The 20,669-nt window shown below is 47.1% G+C and overlaps 2 protein-coding genes across 2 annotated transcripts in view; both read right to left on the reverse strand.

Annotated features, from left to right (window-relative positions):
* Positions 1 to 20,669, reverse strand: part of LOC311317533 (neuronal acetylcholine receptor subunit alpha-9-II) — a gene marked incomplete at its 3' end in the record, with an annotated part of 51,168 nt that overhangs the window by 7,111 nt on the left and 23,388 nt on the right. Inside the window, exon 2 of the mRNA XM_084448607.1 lies at positions 1,637 to 1,782. Coding sequence (XP_084304733.1) covers positions 1,637 to 1,732 — 96 coding nt within the window. The 5' untranslated portion in view covers positions 1,733 to 1,782. The remainder of the gene's footprint in view (positions 1 to 1,636; positions 1,783 to 20,669) is intronic.
* On the reverse strand, positions 7,172 to 12,762 carry LOC311317291 (ubiquitin-conjugating enzyme E2 K). The gene is made up of 7 exons (XM_084448368.1): positions 12,346 to 12,762; positions 11,316 to 11,409; positions 10,465 to 10,523; positions 10,228 to 10,310; positions 9,061 to 9,160; positions 8,513 to 8,641; positions 7,172 to 8,070 (listed from the first exon to the last, which is right to left on the reverse strand). Exons 1-7 carry the CDS (start codon positions 12,406 to 12,408, stop codon positions 7,996 to 7,998), a joined length of 603 nt encoding a protein of 200 aa, XP_084304494.1. The 5' UTR covers positions 12,409 to 12,762; the 3' UTR covers positions 7,172 to 7,995.

Raw genomic sequence — 20,669 nt, forward strand, 5'->3', positions numbered from 1 at the left:
AAAGCAGATGTGTATTTGACAAATAGTGTCTTACTTTCAAGTACATTAGACATCTGCTTAAGCATACAGCATACAGATTAACATACTCACGCGTAGGGATGTAACGATAACCGGTATAATGATAAACCGTGATAGAATTCCACGTCATTTATTGTGATGAAATTATCATTAAAAACGTGTTTGATTTCCACGCTTTGAAAAACTTACTATAAATACAGTCCAGCATCAACCAAAGTTAGCAACATAACTTTTAAGTTCATGCAAATAAAAAGTGCATAGTGCTGCTAATTTTATTTACGGATTCCAATATAAAACTTGAAATGATTTCAGTTGTGTATCAGTAGTTTTGGAAAAAATTCAGCACATTTTATAAAACCACGATAATACTGATAACCGTGATAATTATGGTCACTATAATATTGATATGAAAACCTCATACCGTTACATCTCTACCCATACGTATCTTGAACTTGAACCTTGAGTGTAAACAGTAGACCACCACTTGGACAGAAGCCCCCCCCACCCCCTCACCCCAACCCCCTACCCTGGACAGATACCCCCCCCCCCCCCCGCCTCCCCCAAACCCCCTACCCTGGACAGATACCCCCCCCCAGCCTCCCCCAAACCCCCTGCCCTGGACAGATACCCCCCACACACACACACCTCCCCCAAACCCCCTGTCCTGGACAGATACCCCCCACACACACACCACCCCCAAACCCCCTGCCCTGGACAGATACCCCCCACACACACACACCTCCCCCAAACCCCCTGTCCTGGACAGATACCCCCCACACACACACCACCCCCAAACCCCCTGTCCTGGACAGATACCCCCCCACACACACCTCCCCCAAACCCCCTGCCCTGGACAGATACCCCCCCCACACACACACCTCCCCCAAACCCCCTGCCCTGGACAGATACCCCCCCCACACACACACACACCTCCCCCAAACCCCCTGCCCTGGACAGATACCCCCCCACACATACCTCCCCCAAACCCCCTGCCCTGGACAGATACCCCCCCACACACACACACACACACACACACACACACACACCTCCCCCAAACCCCCTGCCCTGGACAGATACCCCCCCCCCCCACACACACACACACACCTCCCCCAAACCCCCTTCCCTGGACAGAATCCCCCTCTCCCTGCAGATGTTCTGTTCTGATGGACCAGTCTCTCACTCCCCTGCCCTCGAACAACTGTATACTTGAATTTTAATAATTGCACCGCCTATATTACGGTTACAGTCACAGTCATCAATGATTGGATGGAATAAGCAGATAAGGGTCAATCAGATTCTTTGGCTGCTAGACTACAGATAGCAGATTGGCAGATTGGAGGCGTAATGTCTGTTGCGTACAAGGAACTGGAATGAGGACTTGATTGAATTGATGAGCGTTGATAAGATATTGCAAGGACAAGTGATAACAAGAATTCCAACGTACCTGTACTGCTTATACAGTAGGCCTATATAGCAAATAAACTTTCTATACTATTCGAAGGTGGGTGTTTTTTTATTTATTTTTTTATTTATGATATTTCAACTCTGGTCTACTCCAGACAGTGCATCGCGTGCTTCTGGTGCGGACCAGAGACAGGCAGAGACACGCGTGACCCACCATGTCTTTGATCTGGGACAGCGTGATCTGCAGGGTGACGTTCAGAGCCTTGTCCGTGTCGTCCACCGGCCTCAGCGCGTTGGAGTAGTTCTCCATCAGGTCGCTGAGGAGCTGCTGCGCGTAGCGCCCGCGCGCGGAGTCCGCCGCTAGGGAGGGAAGTAGAGCGGGCGCTGGATATCTCACTGCTAGAACACTCATATACACTTGTAACACATGTATGTGTTTACTCTCTAGAGTAAAGTATTAGTAGTACTAAAGTATATATGTGTGTGTGTGTGTGTGTGTGTGTGTGTGTGTGTGTGTGTGTGTGTGTGTGTGTGGTAAAGAGGTTTGCCTCGGCGCAAGGCGCATGCCGGTGCGTTATTGCGCATCAGAACTTTGGAATGCGGCTTGAAATTGTTACCATGAAGGCAAAAACAAGCCACAAAATGTAAATGTTCAGACATTTATAATAACAAAAATAATAAGGTAATGGAAAATCAAACGCAGGCTAGTTTAATTTATAGTACGCTCCCTTACCTTCAAGTAGTAGCATCGCAAGGCACAGGACTGGGACCACCCTGCACATTTTCAACGTAATCATCCAAAAGGAAACGAGAGGAAGTTCCAGCGACATAAATGAACGTACTTGTGTTTGATTCCCATCTGGTTTACATGACTCCCGTTCAACCCCAATTGAACTCAGTTGCCGGTAGCAGCGCACTACTTCCGTTGGTCCTTAGCGCTCCCGGCAGCGCTTCTCGGCAGGGGGGAGGACGGCATGCCCGGCACGCAACAGGATCCCGGCTATCACGTAGCACGCACAGACCGGAGGAAACAAGATGCCCGAGGACCATCGGCTCACCGCACACCGGAGACAGCTGTCAGGTAGCTGGTAGGCTGGCTGGAGGTCGGCACTGGAGCGATGATCCGCAGATAGTGCCAGAGGATAAAATATCTCGAACTTAATTCCTGCACAACACTGCACCCCCTCCGCTTACATCACACAGAGATCAAACTCTAACCGCACAACCAGAGCCTCCACCTGAGGAGACTGCATCGTATCCCACAGAATCATTAGCCGGTCATCATTCTCAGTTAAAGCATCACAGGACTGGAACTCAATACCCACAGAGATTAGGGACCTCGTGCCTTCACTGCACACCTGAAATCATGGCTCATCAACAGTAATCAAACATGTACACATTAATACAGTTGATATTCCTATTGCCATCATGTCAACTGTTTTATCCTGTCATAATCGTTTGTCCTGTCATGTCCTGTCATGAGCATGTTTCTCTCTGATTAGTGTGTATTTTCTAGTATGTTAATAAGTGTTCCATGGGCCCTAATGTCTTATGTCTGTCTTTTAGCTTATTTCTATTGTATTTTAGCTTCGTTCTATTGTTTTTTTTATTGCGCTGTATTTTATATTCCAGGTTGCCTTTTTAACATCTGGCCAGGGACAGCAGATGAAAACTAGCCTCTTGGCTAATTCTGGCTCATTTATGACTTATTGTACCCATGATTTATTGTCTTTTAATGTGCATTGTCCCTGACAAATAAACCAATACAATAACATAAAAATAAAAACATTATAAGGATCAGTTCATTCTATTACTAGAAATGGTACTCAGAGCACAGACCTGCGCCCTTGAATGCATTTCGTGGCTCTGTGTACGAAGAATCTGAAAAGGTCATATCACATGCTAACTTCAACTGCTCCTCGCTGTCATAAACCCGCCCACCGTAGATGTTTGTATTTCAAATTCCTCAGAACCAACACTGATTGGAGAGATCGTTTTCCGTTTTCTGAGTATCCACACTGATTTGTGAGTAACAATGTGAGCTCGCGACATCAGAATAGTCTCACAAGGCTACTTCCCCCCCCCCCCCCGCCCCACCCCCAAAGATAATCGTATCTCTCGGGGGGTAGTCGATGTTGATACGGCTGGTATCTCTCGGGGGGTAGTCGATATTTACAGCTGGTATCTCTCAGGGGGTAGTCGATTTTGGTATGGCTGGTATCTCTCGGGGGGTAGTCGATGTTGGTATGGCTGGTATCTCTCGGGGGGTAGTCGATGTTGGTATGGCTGGTATCTCTCGGGGGGTAGTCGATGTTGGTATGGCTGGTATCTCTCGGGGGGTAGTCGATGTTGGTACGGCTGGTATCTCTCGGGGGGTAGTCGATATTTACAGCTGGTATCTCTCAGGGGGTAGTCGATTTTGGTATGGCTGGTATCTCTCGGGGGGTAGTCGATGTTGGTATGGCTGGTATCTCTCGGGGGGTAGTCGATGTTGGTATGGCTGGTATCTCTCGGGGGGTAGTCGATGTTGGTATGGCTGGTATCTCTCGGGGGGTAGTCGATGTTGGTACGGCTGGTATCTCTGGGGGGTAGTCGATGTTGTACAGCTGGTATCTCTCGGGGAGTAGTCGATGTTGGTATGGCTGGTATCTCTCGGGGAGTAGTCGATGTTGGTATGGCTGGTATCTCTCGGGGGGTAGTCGATGTTGGTATGGCTGGTATCTCTCGGGGGGTAGTCGATGTTGGTACGGGAGTATCTCCTCAGAAGAACTCAGCCTGGTTTCCATTCAGATTCATATCTGAGTTTTTTGGAGCAACATTTCCATATGTGCAGATTCCTACAGGTTTATCTGGCAGATCCAGCCTCAACCTAGACCGGCCTCGCCTCGCGTCACCAGGCCGTCCTCGGGGGAGGGCCTAGACCGGCCTCGCCTCGCGTCACCAGGCCGTCCTCGGGGGAGGGCCTAGACCGGCCTCGCCTCGCGTCACCAGGCCGTCCTCGGGGGAGGGCCTAGACCGGCCTCGCCTCGCGTCACCAGGCCGTCCTCGGGGGAGGGCCTGGTTTCTATTCGCTTGGTTTCCGGTCTACAGCCCGCTGGTCTCCTGTCACACAATGCAGAATCACACAGCCTAGTCTCGCCAGTCACTACGAATTACAATAAAACATGAACATACCAAACTAAGTAGCCTATTCCACAAGGAGGTCTTGCCGCATCATATCGTAGGTTTATGGGTAGGCCTACTTTTGGACAGTATCCGCATAGACCGGAAACACAACTGCAAAGCAAATAGGCCCCAGGCTAAGACCCGCATTAGACCGGATCTAAGCACAGTGATTGGCCCCAGAATCAGGAGCGATCAAGAGTTGAAATGCTATTGGTTTACGAGGCTTGTTCAAGTTTTTTTTTTTTATAAGATTTGTCTACATAAAATATTATCTATATCATCTTTAACTGTGGGTGAAAAATCACCATGAAATCAATCCAAGGTGGTGAACTGGTGCAGATTTAGAAGCAATCTCTACTGCCCTCTGCTGGTTGATTAGGGTAAATCTCATGCTACGAACGGACACACACACAGACAGACGTGTCACGTACACTTAGGCCTGTAGAAGCGGCTGCACCGCTTAAAATGTGTTCCAACACAACAAAGATTATCCCTGCCTCCTCAAAACCCTGGTGTGAAACCTAAGATATGATCACCCCAGGCACCTTCTCACTGGAGACTGGGTAAGTCATCTTTCTAATCTACTAGTCAATTGAGTGCCAGAAAGGAGATATTTATCAGGCTGAGAACAGCGCTTGTGTCACACATAAGATGTCCAATGGGAAAACCTGCTGGTTTTGCCTGCAGCTTGATAGCAGGTGTTGCTCTGACTATAGTCAACAGGGAGTCCGTGTGGGGACGCACTATAGGCCCTGACACGCCATGACACACACACACACACACACATACAGTACACACTTATACACACACACACACACACATACAGTAGACACGCATACACACACACACACATACCGTACACAAGCATACACACCCACACACGCACACATACAGTACACACGCATACACACACACATACTGTACACCAGACACACACACACACATACATACAGTACACACGCATACACACCCACACACGCACACATACAGTACACACGCACACACCCATACAGTGCACACAATCACACAAATGTACACACCTTTGAAGGAGAAAGATATTGAGAATATTGAAAATATATTGCTACAGATAAGCAATCACAACTACAAACAATCCTGTCTAAGTGCAAGACAGAGCGGCTCAAGCTTTCCTTTGAGCCAGCCAGTGGACTTTACTTGACACCTTACACTGGCTAGGCTTTTCATTGCTATTCATATTAAAGATTTTTATAGCAGTTATTTATTCATATTTGTGTTTTTAATGCTAATATTGTGTTATATGACCCATTGGTTCTTGATTTTATTCTACCTGTTGTTCTATCTTTCTGCTGCTGTAGTTCCCAAATTTACCCTGGGGATCATTAACGTTATATCTTATCTTAAACACATCAACCACATAGGCCTAGAAATGTGCTCAAATGTGTACACACCCCACAGTGCAAGTATGCAGGCTGCAATATGGTGACCAGCGCCGTGCCAAGGTCTCTCCTGTAATAAAGATGGTCCTGCTGGAGAGCCTGGCTCTGCCACAACATGCCACCCAAGCAGCCATCTGTGTGTTCCTGCCCCTCTCTCTCACCTCGCCAGGCAAACAAGCCCACGTCCCTCTATCTGTCGAGGGTACCGGCAGGCTACGCTAAAATGCTTTAACAACACACTGACTGCTGTGATCATGATGCAGTCCTAGTAGTCACTGCTCATCCCTCAGCTATATCCTCTAATCGGGAGCCTACTGTAGAGTAATAACCTTTAGTAATAACCTTTATTGTTCATGAGACTGGCGTGTAAAAAGCCTCCGGTGGTGCAGTCACAGTGCGTGTGTGAACGCTCGTACACGTTCATTTTTGCAGCATGCTTAAACATGCTTGAATTTGCTTGTTCTACTTTCTGACTGGGCAACTCCCTTTGGATTCAGTTTCCCCCAGTATCATAAATTTAGCTCCTCACCCTAGATTTCTTTTCACACACACACACAAACGTTTACTTTCATCTTTGTGGGAACCGCCTAAACCTAACCTATGATGCCTAACCATCAGAAAACCCCCTAAACCTAACCTTTGACCCCTAATCTTAATTGTAAGCCCTGAATCCTAACCTTTGACCCTAAATTAACCCTTAACTTGTGAGGACCATCCCCATGTGATTTTTAAGACAGAACCCACACTGAAGTATAGTTGAGACACTGAGCTGTAGTTTAGACTTAGAACCCACACTGAGCTATAGTTTAGACTTAGAACCCACACTGAGCTATAGTTTAGACTTAGAACCCACTGAGCTGTAGTTTATAGACTTATTTGTAAACTCCAACATTTTGATCCATGCTGTATCATCTATTCTTGTGAGGGCATTTGGGCTCCATAACATCTAACACACACACACACACACACACACACACACACACACACACACACACACACACACACACACACACACACACACACACACACACACACACACACACACACACACACACACACACACACACACACACACACACACGCACACAAAGTGAGGTTCTACATAGTAAGAATGAACATATCATACTTACAATAAAATGCCAACAATTGTGGAATTATTTTACACAGACTTCAATAGCTTTATTTACAGATTAATTCATTTAACATTTTTCTTCTCTGTTGGTGCAGTTCAGTGGATGCAATATTTTCTTAATTTTCTCCAGTCTCAATTTTGCTAGAGTTGCGTAATCTGTGAACAGTGACATAGGTGAGCGTAACTGTTCATTGGTTTTCTTTCTTTTAAAAACGGGAATCCAAATGTATTCCTGTAGGAGGCAAAAAACAAATAAAAAAAGGGAGATGTGTGTTTGGGGGAGAGAAAGTGAATGCAGCCATGACAGTGATGAGGAAGGGGTGAAGGAGGAGGTGTGCTGGCGTTGGGGTTTGTACAGTAAGGAAGCGCCGTGGTTCCCACAGAGTGGCACCTGGGAGAATGGGCGTCGCTACAGCAAGGTAACATCCGTGATGTGTTAAGTGCTTAAAAAGTGAAACCAGTTGCCTTCTTGGCTCGTTTTACAATCATCCTCACTGATGTGAAAACAACTGGATAGGTAACAGCAAGTCAAGGTAGTCCGTATCCGGATACAGCTATACTGAGTGGGCGGTGGAGATCGAGGGAGGTGATGGCACTCAGCTCACGGGAAGGGGGGTCAGACATCTCACTGAGGTAATGGGTGGAATGGTCGATGACTGAGAACAGAGAGGAAGGGTGGGAGCATGTCAACCCGACATGTACGGGAGGATGGAGGGAAGGCGTTTCTAGGAGAGAGTCCATCATGAAACAGAGACAGCGGAGAGGAGGGGATCAGACAGAGACAGAGAGAGGGTCAGTGTGTGTGGAGGTCAGAGAGAGGACCGGGGGGGGGGGGCGGGGGAGCAGGTCAGGGGTTGAAACTCAGTTGCTGAGCAGTAACTCTGTTGCTGCCTCCACATCCCAAGATTTTGACGACAACGCCACTATTACTGCATTCTGTGGACAGAGAGAAAGAGAGAGAGGAACGGCCTTTTTTTCTCTTTTTTTTTAACAACAATTTGAAAAACGCCAGATGGGCAAAAACGTCAACTATGGCGAACACGGAATAAAAACACCTTTTTTTTTTTTCTTTCTTTCCCACTGTCTCTATTTCCCCATTTCAACACACCAGCCACAACTGCTCAGTCCACTCGCCATGCAGCTCACTCACCATGCGACTCACTCACCATGCAGCTCATTTACCATGCGGCTCACTCACCATGCGGCTCACTCACCATGCGGCTCACTCACCATGCGGCTCACTCACCATGCAGCTCACTCGCCATGCGGCTCACTCACCATGCGGCTCAATCACCATGCGGCTCACTCACAACCGCAGGAAACCACAATCTGTCATATCCTCCTAGATAGTAGCGTTAGTAGAGATAGACAGGCTCACTTTGTCAAAGCCCATGGCACACAGTTTGTCTATTTTGCGGGTGTACTCTGGACTGGACACGGGGGCGCCGGCGTAGACGTGGGACCAGAGCCTGGCCGTCTGTTTGAACATGTCTGGGTTCTGCTTATACTGAGAGAGAGAGAGAGAGAGAGAGAGAGAGAGAGAGGGGGGGGGGGGGAGAGGGAGAGAGAGACACAGAGAGACAGAGAGGGGGGGAGAGACAGAGAGAGAGACAGAGAGAGAGAGACAGAGAGAGACAGAGGGGGAGATAGATAGAGAGAGAGAGAGAGAGAGAGAGACAGAGAGAGAGACAGAGAGAGAGAGACAGAGAGAGAGACAGAGAGAGAGAGAAAGACAGAGAGACAGAGAGAGAGAGAGAGAGAGAGAGAGACAGAGAGAGACAGAGAGAGACAGGAATGGTCACAGTGGAGCTCAGTAAAGCAGTGCTGTTGGACAAACAATAAACCCCGTTCATGATATGAGTCCTAAATCTGTACCGATGATAAGCAAACAAACGTGTGCGCACACACACACACACTTAGTCTAACCTGATTGGCCACCACAGCATCCTGTGGGTCATCTGGTTCTGCTGCTGCCAATAAGGCTTGTAGTGAGAGGAGCACGGTCCGCAGCGTCATGGCCGCCGCCCTGCAGCGCACACAAACAAAAACAAAACAACAAACAAAACGCGCACGCATGAGAGGGACCACCTGTTACCACATGCGCCCATGTTGGCCCCTAGTTCCTATACATTCAATGTCCCCTAATCTGAGGGGGCTGGAGCGAGGAGGCGTGTGAGTTAGGGCTGCACAGTTAATCGTGAATTAATCGAAATCGCGATTATGACCTCCGCGATTAACTAATCGCAACAGGCCGCAATTAATGTGATTAATAATTTTGCTTTGAATCGAGTGTGCTAGGACTACACGGACGAATCACAGGCGCTTATGCTGTCTGACCAATCACATGCGTTCCCGCTGAGTGGTTACGAAAAAGATGATGTCGCTCAAGCCCAGCAGGTCATATGCAAACTGTGCAGAGCTAAAGCTATTACTTTGAAATATTAATCGCAATTACCATTTTGAAGCAAATAATCGCAATTATGAAATTTTGTCATAATCGTGCAGCCCTAGTGTGAGTAACATGTGAGTAGACGAAGGTCCCCCACCATTAGATTCCTTTTGGTAGTAAAACAGGCAAGAACGTTTTTTAAACCGTTTGGAGTTTTTGATTGATTTTGGTCGGCTACTATCAGCCCTCTCCTAGTTTATCGTAGTGCAAAATAAAGTTTACAAAACCGAATTGGAAGTGGTTTTCAAGAGTTTATGGATATATGTTAGAACGCGAAACTGAATGTAAACTTGTTGGCAGATCCACACAAGCGTACACATGATAAAATCAGCCTACATGTGATTTACATTACTCAGATAGCCAACTAAACTGCAATACAAAACTGTCACATGTAATCTTCAAGTAGCAGGAGGAAAAAGTTGTTCATTTGGACAAGGAAGGTAATATGACTGTCTATGTAATTTGCCTCTGCTGTCACACAATCAACATCATCATCACTGGAAAGGGGAGAAAATCAGCCCCGGGTTCATGTTTACATCACTACCGAGATGTTATTACACAATCCACATGTTATGTGGCTTTTTTGCCAAGTGGGACAGGGATATTACAGTCACTATACTGGTAGTACGGCTACTATGACTCACCACTGGTCTTTCAGGATGTCCAGACATATTGCACCTGTGACCGAGCTGATGTTTGGATGCCAGATGTGAGTGATGAATCGCACCTGTAGGAGAGAGCCCGGAGGAGAACCGCTCAATCCATCTGTGACCGGCGCCATTCGGTGACAACAGAACACTGGCTTTGGTAGAAGCCTGCTTTTTTTCCACTCATGAAAGTGACAATCATCTATTTATATTCGATCATCGATGTATACCTACCTTAGGAGGATTGAAAGGATATGTCTCTGGAATTTTAATTTCTAGTTGGTATCTACCACCTGCAAAGGAACGGACATAGACAGGGACGTTGTAAAGACTTTTAGACCTCTTGCCTTTAAAAGTCAATCTATAGCATAACGTACATGCGACACTAGGGTTGGGAAATGGTTCCAAACTGGTCAGAATCATAGAATTGATAAGCACTGAGAGCTTCAGTTGCTGCTGTTGATGTTGTAGCCATAGCGTTATATTAGGCAATAGGCTGCGCCTTGGTCTTATAAAACAGCTGTAGCATTTTCACATGCACTCAAACAATTGTAGATGGAAAAAAATGTGACCCTAGGGGTCAAATGTCTATTTGTGTTGTCAGATAAACTGTAAAGCCGTTGACTGATTGTTGTGTGAGTGTGTCATTAAATTAGCCGAGTTACTTATAATGCAGCATTGGAATTTAGACTGGCCCCAATGACAGACAGGTTTCTTTAAAGCAAGCAGCCTAGGCTATTTCTGTGCTTAAGTATGGATGCACTATTACGATGATCTCGTCAGGGTAGTTTAGTTGATGACCTCAACGAGAAGAACCTTCAGCCTCCATCTTCCAGTACCTAATGCGCGCGCGCGCACACACACGCGCGCACACACACGCGCACACACACGCACACACACACACATCCCCATCTCCGGGAAACTGACAATCAGCCTGGTAAATGATAAAAGCCTGGTGGAACAGCGCTGGCTGTCTCTCACTCACCTCCTCAGAGTGAAGGCCTACATTTGGAGGCTGCAGACAGACTAGCGTCTGGGCCTGATGTACACCCCCCCCCCCCCCCCCCCCCCCCCGGGCCTGTCACCTTCATATGGTGTGTCAGGTGGCCCTGCGATCTCCCCCTTGAGCTCTGTGAAGTTCTCGTCCACCAGGTCCACCTTTATCTGGTTTTTGCTCGTCTGGGGGGGGGGGGGGGGGGGAAGAAGCAAAAGAACCTTCAATTGAATTTGGCATTAGAGGTGTTGTGCAAATTAAGGAGAGCCCTTCTGACTCCTTCACAAGAAGAACTTCATCCCAACACACCACTGACACTTTCAACACTATGACAGCTGCTACCCGGAGCTCGTTGAGCTAGAGCCATGCCAATGAAGCCAGATGGATAGTTAGCAATTACACTCGCCACCTTGGTTGATGACAGGTTGAAGCTTCCCAAACTCGAACCTGACAAAGACTAAGTAGTCAGTTAAGTAAATGACAGTACGGTAAGCATCTAAACGTACTGTAGCTAGGTTGTCAACACCAATACAGCTATACAGTCAGCCTATTAGCCAGCTTTACACACTAGCTCGTATTGGCATTCAAACGACAGTCGTTGAAATGAGCACTCCTTTACATTAACTTCGTCTGACAACAGCCCCAATATACAGCATCATGGATTTGATTACACAACGCAAACTGGCTTACTAGCTAGCTACCTGCCAGGCCTATACAAGTTAGCCACCAATTGTTGCAACCTGGCTGCATAAAGACATTTCCCCCAGCAGTCAATGCCACAATGTAGCAGCGAGCTAACGTTGATTGTTACTACAAGAATCTCATTGCAAAACACAGTGCTGAAACCGAAAGGAGCTCTAGCACTAGCAGGCTAGCTGGCGTTGGCTAGCAATGGTGGTAGCATGCTATTAGTGATCGCCGTGACTTTGTTTCGATTAGCTACCGAAAAACATGGCCAAATAGATGGCGAAACGTGAAAAACACTAGTCATTTGGCACAGCTAACGTTACCACACAACTCAAATGACAAGCTCCGCTTGCTAAGCTAGCCAAGGTTAGCTCCAGCTAGCCAGCTAGCACTAGCTCACGTTCACTGTCGATTGAAGAAATGATTCAGCCAACCTCCTCGCTTTTGAGAACCTCTTTGAATTCCCGTTTTATCCTTTGAACCGCAATATTGGCCATGATGCCGCCGTGTTTCTGTCGGAGGTGAACAAGATGTCCCTCTTGCTCAGGCCTCGCTCGGCTGTAGCCTTCCTTTCCTTTCGAACCAACCCAGCGATTCGCAATCCCTCACGCACTTTCTCTCTCTGTCCGTCCTCCTCTGCTCTGCTCTGCTCTGCCTGCTTGTCAGTTTCTGGGTCCGTGCAACAATAACACTGTTGCAAAGGTCGTTTCTGCGACAGCCTGAGCCCTAAACGGCACCTATCACATCACATCAATGAATATACGGAAACTGAAAAAGACCAGGGCGTATATTTACTACCACTGTTAGAGCGATATTCGAAGAGATCACTCGGCAGTCCAAGAAACATTTTAATTCCAACAACAGCATGCAATCTGACAAGTGGGTCATGTGATTTCCACTGCTTCCCTGAAGAGAAGGGGGAGGTTGCAGCCGTGGAGCACCATAGTTCCTGAACGCTGCTTGCCATTGGTTGATGGTGACTCCATAACCTAGTCAACATTGTGCATAATGTACAGCTGCCTTTCAAACTTACATTATAGCCTACTTGTTCTTCACTGGCATGTACACCTGGCAATAATCAGGGCATTATTAGGAATCAGGGCATCATTAGGAAGAGAAACGCGATGTGGCTGGATAGAATGGTCAGCTGGCTCTGTGGTCGGTATGTAGCTGGACTTTCAGGTGATAGTGGCAGAGAGAATGACCCTGTAGCCTACAAACTGATGACAGTCACACACTACCCACCACCAGGCTGCCAAGTTTGACCAAAAGTTTCTTCACTTAGTCACAAGCACCCAGGGCCAGGGTTGTTTAGTTTGAGTAGCCTATTTAAGAGGCCTGTGTTGGCAAGGCTGTCCTCTTTGAGGTCATTTAATATCAAGCAGGTGCAAAAACACATTGACCCTGTTAAAAATGTCTCTCTGCATGTGACGTTTACAAAGATGACAAAGAAGCATCTCTGGGTGTGTTTGAGGGGCCACCAACCGTGCAGGACCTGTTTGTCGTCATTATCACAGTTATAATGGACACATGCTCAGCAGACTCCGTATCCACAATGTTATTGTAAATTAGGAAGGTGAGAGGGTGGAAATGATGGGACTAGCAAAGTGGCCTGACTACAAACAGGACATGTATTGCTTATGTAATGCAAGAATTATGAAATGATTATCCTAAGTGGGGACGATCTGATGAAAATCTGGTTTAATTGAAGATGTAATACACTGAAGGTTTGGAAGTATTTTTCAATGAAAAGTGTTTCACTACTGTACTGTATGTTGTCAAGCGATATCCTGCTGTGGAGGTCCAGTACAGCCACTTACCCTGCCTTCCTCCCTCCTCCCTGTCTTTCCCTCTTATACAGGCCACCCTGTATCAGGTCCCGGAGAACCCCCCCCCCCCCGTCCCCGTCCTCGGCCACAGTCCTCCAAATGGCTCCCCATGGCTCCTGGAGAGGCCCCCTGCCTCCTTGTGTCCAGCTCCCTCCCATCATCCTCATCAGCTGTCCCTATCCAGCCAACCCCACCCCCTTTTTACTCTCGGCTCTCTGCTTTCTGTCTCCCCACCGCAGCATTCTCTATGAGCCTGTCCTGCTAAGTGCTTACTGTGCTTTGTTATATGATTCACTTAAATATCATATTAGAGACTACAGGGATAGCTAACACATAATGGCCTACCATGTAGGCAACTTCTCTGTAACTATTTGTGCACTCTACTGTTAGTCATGTCTCTCTTATGAAGTATTTAGCCCAGGTTTACTGCTCTGTAAATGTTATTAGCCAAATAGACAAACATTTTCCAGGAGCTTGCTCGATTGTCTTGTTGAGAGAATTCAGGGAAGAATTTTGACAGCTCACTTTTCTTGCCCCCGGGTGAAACTGTTTTTTTTTGCTTCCCTCTGGAATATGTAGGGGTGGGACCTATACCCATCCTCCCATTGCTCTCTGTAAAGCGCATTGTGTTGCCTCTGTGTATGAAATGTGCTGTACAAATAAAGTTTGATTTGATTTGAAGAGATATGAAGACCCCAAAGGAACTGAGGCATATAACAACATTCAGCCTTGAGGCTCTGAGGAGATCTGAGAGAGATGGACCAAATGATTAAAATGAAATGAAATCATTCCTAATGCTAGCTTATGGGCCCAGTTAATGATGATATCTGAGTTAACTGTGTGATTTTAGTACTGATTTGTAATACTACACGTATGTGTCCAGCTGATGATGTCATATGTGTTAACAGTGATTATAGTACTATGAATCCAGAAATGTTTAGAAGTGAGATCTAGACATATTTGTTTTCTATTTGTATTGATTTGTAACACTAAGCTTGAACATGCCAGTTCAAGATCAAGATGACCCTTAGTCATGATGATTGTTTTGGAGCTATTTTCCTGTACCAGAATGATCTCACAGAGGGGATCGTATCACGAGGAGTTGGTGAGCATGTGATTGGTTGGAGATTGTCATGATGATATGAAGAATAGTTGCCAGTATGACAACAATGAGCATGTGATGACCATGAGATGATCACTCTGTATGGGGTTATGATGTGTGCCTTGATTGGTTGAAATTGATGTAATCCCTGATGTGATGGGAGGAGAGAGAGACGAGAGAGAGAGAGTATAAAAGTTAGAGAGCAGCGATGCTCCTGGGTCTCTCCTGACTGCGAGCTACGGCCTGTGACCCAGTAGGAGATTGGGAGCCTGAGTCACCCAGCCTACAACTATAGAAATGTAGCATTCTCTTTCTTTCACGCAGGATGGACCACAAAACGGCCCCAACTCAGAAAAGAAGCCTTCAAAATCCTCACTGGAGTGGAGCGGAGAGTCCTGCTATAATTTACAAATAACGGCTGAGAAAGAAAGCAGACTAGGCCAGGCTGTGGGCAGCACGGTGGCTCAGTGGTTAGCACTGTCGCCTCACAGCAAGAAGGTCCTGAGTTCGAATCCCGGTCGTTCCAGGTCCTTTCTGTGTGGAGTTTGCATGTTCTCCCCGTGCCTGCGTGGGTTCCCTCCGGGTACTCCATCTTCCCCCTACCATCATAAAGACATGCAACGTGTGAATGAATGGTGGTGGCCGTAGGCGCTGATTGGCAGCCATTCTTCTGTCAGTCTGCCCCAGGGCAGCTGTGGCTACAGATGTAGCTTACCACCACCAGTATGACTGTGTCTGAATGAATACTGGGCTCCTTAAAGTGCTCTGGGTATCATGAAGGGCGCTATATAAATCCAACTTGATTGATTGAGGCTGCAGCTGAGTAAACTCTCTCTGACTAAGGTTCCATGTTATGATTTTATTAACTTATTACTATTCTTTTAATTACTAATTATCAGTCATTTATTATTTTTTGCAGCGGTGTAGGCGCAGGGATGTATGTGGTTAGAGGCCAGACCAGGGTGTAATCCCAATGAGGGTGTAATCCTGTGAGGGTGTGAACCCTGTGAGGGTGTAATCCTGTGAGGGTGTAATCCCAGTGAGGGTGTGAACCCTGTGAGGGTGTAATCCCAGTGAGGGTGTGAATCCTGTGAGGGTGTAATCCTATGAGGGTGTAATCCTATGAGGGTGTAATCCCAGTGAGGGTGTAATCCTGTGAGGGTGTAATCCTGTGAGGGTGTGAACCCTGTGAGGGTGTAATCCTGTGAGGGTGTAATCCTGTGAGGGTGTGAACCCTGTGGACGGATGGATAAAGAAGCAGTAGAGGATAAGATGGAGCTGGGCCCTCGTACTGGGGCTCCAAGAAGACGTTTTTGGCGTCCCTGGGTGGGCACGATCTTACGAAAAAGACTGCCTACAGTGAACCCTCTACAATGTAGACTTTAGAAAGACCCCCCCCCCCCCCCCAGTGACCACTGTTGACTCCTTCCGCTTCCTGGGCACCACCATCTCCCGGGACCTCAGGTGAGAGCTGAACATCAGCCCCCTCACCAAAAAAGCACAGCAGAGGATGTACTTCCTGAGGCAGCTGAAGAAATTCAACATGCCAAAGGCAATGATGGTCCTCTTCTACACCTCCATCATCGAGTCCATCCTCACCTCCTCCATCACCATCTGGTTCTCAGCCGCAACAGACAAGGACAAGGGCAGACTGCAGTGCATCATCTGCTCCGCTGAGAGGGTGATCAGCTGTAGACTGCCACCCCTCCAGGACCTGCACCTCTCCAGGACCCTAAAACTGGCCAGAAAGATCCCTTGACTGAACCCTCCCATCCCGGTCACGGTCTCTCTGACCCACTCCCCTCTGGCAGGAGACTGCGGTCCATCAGGACCAGGTCCACACGCCACAAAAACAGCTTCTTCCCCACGGGCATCAGACTCATTAACAAGGCTTGTGTCCCCCCAGAACGCCCCCCCCCCCCCCCCCCAACACTGACTCTATACCCCACGGACCACCACTCGGACATGACCTCTGATTGTTCCTCACACCTCAACGACACACACACTGCACACATATAACATCACTCATCTATCACACTACACTCTGCACACACACACTGCACACATATAACATCACTGATCTATCACACTACACTCTGCACACACACACTGTACACATATAACATCACTCATCTATCACACTACACTCTGCACACACACTGTACACATATAACATCACTAATCTATCACACTACACTCTGCACACACACTGTACACATATAACATCACTCATCTATCACACTACACTCTGCACACACACACTGTACACATATAACATCACTCATCTATCACACTACACTCTGCACACACACTGTACACATATAACATCACTCATCTATCACACTACACTCTGCACACACACACTGTACACATATAACATCACTCATCTATCACACTACACTCTGCACACACACACACTGTACATACACTCACCACACTCCATTCTGTATATATTACGTAAATTGCATTTGTGCCTCCATTTTTAACAGTATATCATTTTGAATTTAGCACTGTATTTTGTTTGCGCTCTATTTTGTATTTGCACAGTTTTTTTGTATTGCATTTGCACTGTCATGTCTTTGCAGCATCCCACCCTGAACCCCATTCTACGTATGCCATTACCTTAGTCAAATTCATAGTATCCATGGCCAATAAAATTTAACTTGAATCTGGAATGGACTTTGAACATTTAAATTACTTTTAATAAAGACCCTCATAGTGGCAAGTAAATGTTTTCCATTCAAAGGCAGCTGTGCCTACCTGGTGCCTCCACTAGAGGGCGACACACTCCTGCTGTACTTAAGAACAGAGCGCTCCTCAAGACCATAGGAATAGAGCAGCCGACCTCTCTCGTCGACTTGACAGCTAAAGAGGAGTAGGTAGTGGTGTTTTTGTGAGGTGTGTGTTTACGTGTCTTACTCTGATGATCACATGACAGTTTGGTTATTTGGGTAATCGTTCTAAACCCCATAGGACACAGGTCAAACTCATGCCAGTGTTACACAGATATATAGTCAGTCACACGTCTCTGGCCTGATAGCAGTGTTTACGGTCAGAAACACGATACTCACATCCAGTGCCACCAGGGTTGGTCAGGCCAGAGCCAAGAGCCGATGAACCCTGTAACAAGGGCAAGAACCAGACACATGTTGTAAGAACAACAGAAACATCTGAAAGAATTTTTCCCTGAAATGTATGATGAAATTGAATGGAAATGCATTTGCACATGAATTTATGAGAACAACAACCATTGGGGGAAATTGATCTATTTATTTTGACTGTCTATCTACATAGACAATCTATACACTGTCTGTCTATCTATCTATCTATCTATCTATCTATCTATCTATCTATCTATCTATCTATCTATCTATCTATCTATCTATCTATCTATCTATCTATCAGCCAGTGTGCCACACTAGCAACTAAACAAGTGTTATCCTTACATCAACGGGTCATCGGTGTCTGTGAGGGTTAGGAGTGGACCCCTCACAGTGTGGAGAAGGAACCCTCACATGTTGTTCTGGTGGTGGTGGTGGTGGTGGTTGTTGTTGTTGTTGTTGTTGTTGTTGTGGTGGTGGTGGTGGTGGTGGTTGTTGTTGTTACCCCACAGTTGAGGCTTAATACATTTAATAAATCAGATTAGTAATTGTTTTAGTGCCAGCATTCAGCTGTGCTAGTTTCTTGTATTATTGTATCTATTTTCATAATATAAGAAAAAAAAGTGTCCATGCCATATTTCTAGGAATCTCCTGACAGATGACAGATGACACACCACATCTGAATATGATAGAACGTAATAATTTACAAAACAATACATTATTACAGTACAATACAGGCATCAAATACAGTAATATGCTATTGAATGCAGCACAGCACAATAGTTATGCATCTATCAATCGGTCAGTTACGGTCCATAGGCCTCAGACACAGCTTCCCTAGGGGGGGGGAGATTTAAGCAGTACCTCCGCAGTGACAGGAAGAACCACTCCCATCCTCCGTCTCGGTCCACAGAGTGACAGAGTAAAGGGCCATTCTGATCGATAGATCAATAGCCCGTTATCCTCCATGGCCCCAGGTAAGAGTGAGAGGAGCGTCATGGGAGCCATGATGGCGCTAAAGGACTTCATCCTCCTGAGGAACATTAAACCCAATGAGATAAACACATCGATGGGACACAGTTTACGAGATGGGGCTGGGGTGTGTGTGTGTGTGTGGGGGGGGAAGAGATATGAAGGGGAAGACACTCAATGATTGAAATACCAGGCAGGAGTTGTAGTCATTTGAACTTTGAGCACAAGAACCCTGCATGTTTTTTCCCCCGTGCCGCTTCGCACGGCCCTCACAGCAGGTGCACTGCAGCATCCATGGAAACACAACAGAGCACCCCGCACAGCGCAGATCGCCTCACGTCATCTGAACGGACCTGAAGTCTGCCCCCGCATCATAAAGAGGAGTGTTTCAGGGAGCTGCTCTTTTCTCCGCCTTCTGTCTCTTAAGGGAGCTCAGGTGCTTGTTGGTTTACATCTAACTCTACGATTTTCTTCAGAACTCTTCAGAACCCCCCCCCCCCCCCTCTCTCTCTCTCTCCCTCTCTCTCTCTCTCTCTCTCTCTTTCTCTCTCTCTCTCTCTTACACTTTAGGCGGCGCAAATCGGGAGTTGAAAAAGTGTTTAAGAATCTCTCTTCAGTCAGTTTTTTTTTATTTTCCTTTTCCCTCTGTAGTTATCGCTTGTCTGTTATTGTCTTAGCGTGACAGTCGGTCTCTGGGAACCATAGGCTATGTTCCAATATGTCTGCCTCATGTGGAGTTCATGTCATGAACAAAACAGTGTGGCCTACTCCCATTCTGACTCAACCAGGATGTGACAAGCACACACACATGTGGTCAAATAGATTAGATCAAGGATGGCGAGGGGGAGCAGCGCTAGGTGTACGGCCTTACGTCCTGTCACCCTCCGCCACTGAACTCCCATCCTGATTGGTCGGCGTGGGGCTACAGGCCAGCATGTTTGCAGGAGATAACCGGCGGGCTTTAGGACCGCTGTGATAACGCAACATGATTTATTTTGGTCGGGACGTGCATTGTACTGTAGAGTCATGAGAAGCAAATGCGACTGGAATGTTCTGCGTTCCCAGATAAATTGGGGAGGGAGGTATGGCCCATGGACAGTCTAGTGGTGCTAACTTACCACCAGGGACCACGAACCGCATCCCAGATAGCAAGCGGATGTGTAATGATTCTGGGCCATATATGGGCCGGAACTAAGCCACAAGGGCCAGATCTGGCCTGTATATGGCCCAGATCCGCTTGCTATCTGGGATAGGACTCATTAAGAATGTGCAGTAGAAGACCACCAAAATGTGCACCAGACCATCCTGAATGCTTGTGTGTGTGTGTGTGTGTGTGTGTGTGTGTGTGTGTGCGTGTGTGTGTGTGTGTGTGTGTGTGTGTGTGCGCGTGTGTGTGTGTGTCTGTGTGTGTGTGTTGGCACAAATAAAATAGCCCACTGTTATTCCTGGGACGTCCACTCCCAATGGGCCCGATCACAGATCTCACATGTACCAGGTCACACACCTGAGGGCGGGGCTTGATGGGATGAGAGGACCGCAGAGCTGATAAACCCCATCGCTATAAACAATGACATCATCAGGATACAGCCGCGTATGGCGAATACATCCTCGTATTCTACTTCACTAGTCCGGCGTGCTCTCGAGCCTCTCGTGAATCCCCATGCCCCGCCTCCCTGACGCCAGCGTCAGACGCCCCGCCCACAGCGCGCTTCAGATTGAATGTCCCAGACTGATAATCCAAATGGACATCGCAG

Source organism: Borostomias antarcticus, assembly GCF_949987555.1.
Source record: "Borostomias antarcticus genome assembly, chromosome: 14".
NCBI classification, from domain to species: domain Eukaryota; kingdom Metazoa; phylum Chordata; class Actinopteri; order Stomiiformes; family Stomiidae; genus Borostomias; species Borostomias antarcticus.